Source organism: Berghia stephanieae, chromosome 8, assembly GCF_034508935.2.
Source record: "Berghia stephanieae isolate SIO BIC M18660-M18661 chromosome 8, UCSD_Bste_1.3, whole genome shotgun sequence".
NCBI classification, from domain to species: Eukaryota; Metazoa; Mollusca; class Gastropoda; order Nudibranchia; family Aeolidiidae; genus Berghia; species Berghia stephanieae.
The window spans coordinates 39,461,762-39,465,331 of record NC_088367.1 but is presented as its reverse complement, the minus strand read 5'-3'; the positions used below and the strand labels follow the sequence as shown (position 1 = coordinate 39,465,331).

At 37.9% G+C, this 3,570-nt stretch overlaps 1 protein-coding gene across 2 annotated transcripts in view; it reads right to left on the bottom strand.

Moving 5' to 3' along the window:
• Window positions 1–2,398: 2,398 nt before the first annotated feature.
• LOC144978654 (uncharacterized) overlaps window positions 2,399–3,570 on the bottom strand; it is a 10,713-nt gene continuing 9,541 nt past the window's right edge. For both annotated transcript variants that reach the window (XM_078924971.1, XM_078924970.1), the window contains exon 4: window positions 2,399–3,279. In XM_078924971.1, coding sequence (XP_078781097.1) covers window positions 3,089–3,279 — 191 coding nt within the window. In that variant the 3' untranslated portion in view covers window positions 2,399–3,088. The remainder of the gene's footprint in view (window positions 3,280–3,570) is intronic.

Below are 3,570 nucleotides of genomic sequence, written 5' to 3'. Positions count from 1 at the left end.
TCATGGCGCTGATATGATCTAATGTGTTGCAAGTACCGTAAAACTCTTAAAAACAAACACAATAGTTTTGTCATGACCCTGGCCGGAGTCCTTGGCTTCGAGGGAAATAGTCGAATAGCTATAGTTTTGGGAAATTATAATTTGTTCCGTGTAAAACATATCTCTGTTATGTATTTTTATTTTATTTTAAACATATGATTTGTAAACATTTGAGTGTATTACTCTTAGTGGAATCTTGTGCTGATGTCTGAGTGAAACTTTTAGGTGACCATTGACTGGGCAGTTACCGGGGGAGTTAATTTTTCTAATGTGTCAGTGACAGACAGATGCATTGCTGACCACCACGTGATCACATTCTCCTTCTACAGTCCATGACCAGGTAGACCAAAACGCGTAATAACATCTCGTAACCTGCGGGTCATTGATATTGGTGCCTTCAACAATCAAATCAAAGAGGACCTTGAGAATCGCCAACACCAAGAACACAATAATCCTGCTGGAATTTACAATGCCTGTCTCCGTGCTATATTGGATCAACATGCGCCTCTACGGTCTAGGGTTGTGTCAGATCGACCTTCTGCACCGTGGATCACGGCTGATGTACACAGCATTCTACACAGCGTCGGCGTGCAGCAGAAAGAAGATGGCTTCAAACAAACAACCAAGATGACCGTGTATTTATAATCAGTGTGTTAATGAAGTAAAAAACAAACTTATTTCTGAAAAGGGATTGTATTACAGTAGTAAAATTAACTCATGTTCCACATCTAAATCCCTATTCATTGTTGTTAATGAAATGAGTGGTAAATCAAAAACGAATGTCATGCCAGGCAACGTAGATAGAAATATTTTACCAGACGTGTTTGTAAACTATGTTAAAGAAAAAATTGCTAAGATTAGATGTAAGCTTGACTCATGCCAAAATGAAGGAAATTTGATTGTTGGCATGTCATATAAAGGCACTCTTTTTACTTATTTTAAAACAGTTCATCTGAAGTACGTGATGTCATCATATCGTCTCCTCCTAAGTCCTGCTCATTAGATCATACCCCAACAAATCTTCTTTTAAAATGTCTTTGACTCAACCTTAAATATAATGACCTCTATTATTAATCAATCCCTTAGCTTTGGAATAGTACCTATCTGCCTTAAAAAAGCATATGTCACCCCTCTCCTGAAAAAATCGAACCTTGACCCTGATGATTTAAAAAACTACCGCTCTATATTAAATTCAGTTTTCGAAAATATTGTTTTAAAGCAGCTAAAATCACATTTATTGTCTAACAATTTAATTGATAAATATCAGTCTGCTTTACTGAAAATTATCAATGATTTATTATTGTCTTGTGATAGAGGAGAAGTCTCCATACTGACTTTACTTGACCTATCAGCAGCTTTCGACACAATAGACCACACCATTCTATATAACAGTCTTTTCGAGAATTTTGGAATCAGTGAGACCGTCCTTCAATGGTTTAAGTCATATCTAAGTAATAGAACACAATCTGTCTTGATTGATGGCAAGCAGTCATTCGATTTACCATTGAACTGCGTTGTCCCTCAAGGCTCGGTCCTAGGTCCAGTGCTCTATACTTTGTACGCTGTGCCCCTTGGGCGCACCATTGAGCCCCATGGAATGAATTATTACATGTATGCCGATGATACGAAGCTGTATAAGTCTGTCGTCCCGTCTAGCATGCATGTGGCTTCGCTTCATGTGGATAAGTGTTGCGCGTCCACAGGGCGTTGGATGCAGGATCATAGACTAAAACTTAACGAGGAAAAAACAGAAATGTTATTATGTGGTACATCCTCTAATGTCAGGAAGACTGGTATACATGGTATGTTTATTTTAAACAGCCACGTCTCCCTGACAGAGCAAAAAATCTTGGTTTTGTACGAGACAACTCTTTAAGTCTGGAACACCAGATTAACCAGATGGTGAGGACCATGCGTATTGAATTAAACAGATTGCAAAGAATGAAACGGTTTCTCCCACCCAACCAGCTTAAAGCAGTTGTCTTGTCTGTGCACTCATTATTTCACGCCTCAACTATTGTAATTTGCTGTTGGTGGGCCTTCGGCAAATGACTAAAACTTAGTCCGAAGGTGCCGTGATTATAGTCCCGGACTTGCTTAGTCAGCTCACGTGAAATCCGATTTTTTAAAAAGTCATTTACTAAAGTCAGAGATAGTCAGAGACTAAGCGCTGTTGTCCGCGTTCATGAAAACGGGCCCTGGGGTGAGGCAAAGGTCTGTGCCAAGAACAGAAGATGATGGAAGAGTGCTGTTGAGGCCGTATGCTTCACCAGGAGCCAAGATACATAAGTCAAAGTAAATCAAGTCACATATTAATTGCAGTTTTGATAACTTCAACATCATCAAAATAGTGACGATATTTAATGACAGTATAAGCTCTTTATTCAAGACTGTTTTTACAGTGTGTGATATGGAAACGAATAAAAGGAAAATAAACTGTTGAAATAAAACAAAGCATATGTGATACATATCAAATACACATCCTGCAAGAGTGGTGCAAATAAAGGGATGAACTGCGTCAGTTATGTCAAGTCATCACGTCAAATAACGATTGCGCCCATCAGCTGTGGTGCCAAACATGGTCATGCAGATTCATTATACCAAACAATAGATGTTTCAAATCGAGGTCATTGTATTTAATGAGTACTACTAAAATGTTAATTTGTAATCTATAAAAACACTAGTTTTGTTAATCTGATCATTTGAACTTTCCATTTTCGTCGTCAGCCTCATGCCAATTATAATACAATATGAGGTGCGACGTGTACTTATTTTGTACGTCAGATACCGAACGCAGTTGTGGGCTTGATTTAATATTGTTGTATTGGACAAAGCATTTGCGTTGGTTTGAGAGTATTTCAATTACAACAATGAGCCCATAACCATTTGGGTTATCAGACCTGCAAATTAAGACACGTCGTCGAGGTGGTACATCACATTAATTAATTAATCTTCTGACTAAAATCAAAGTCTACGTACACCAATTTGGGTATCTATGTCTTTTCAAAAGAAAAAATAAAACAATTTTGTGAACATATCTAAAAAAAAATCAATCCATCTCTTCGAGTCCTGAGGCCGTAGAAGCTTTCCTGATGGAAGCCCATGCTGTAAACGCGGCAGCTAAGATGAGAAAGATGACACCGCTGAGGCAAACGAAGAAGGCTGCACCCAGGGAAACGTCTTTGTCCATATTGCTGTAGAATCCCACAAAGACGAAGATTCCAAGTAATCCAAAAAGTGCTGTAGAAGAAAAAAAAATTATATCAGATTAATTTTACATGTGGGCCAATTGAAGCCGAAGTAAAGTCTGTATGAGGATACGGATTAATTAATTGAGTTGGAGTTTTGTTTTTGTTTTGTTTTTTAACGCCGTCTTCAATTTTTTAAACGTCGTCTTCAAAATATTGGAATAACATAATCTGATACACATGTGGCCTATCTAATGAAATTGGTTGATCTGATCGTAGCCATTGTTAACGTATTAGGTAAATGCGTTTGTCATTGATTTTGTCATTTACTATTGTCCAACCC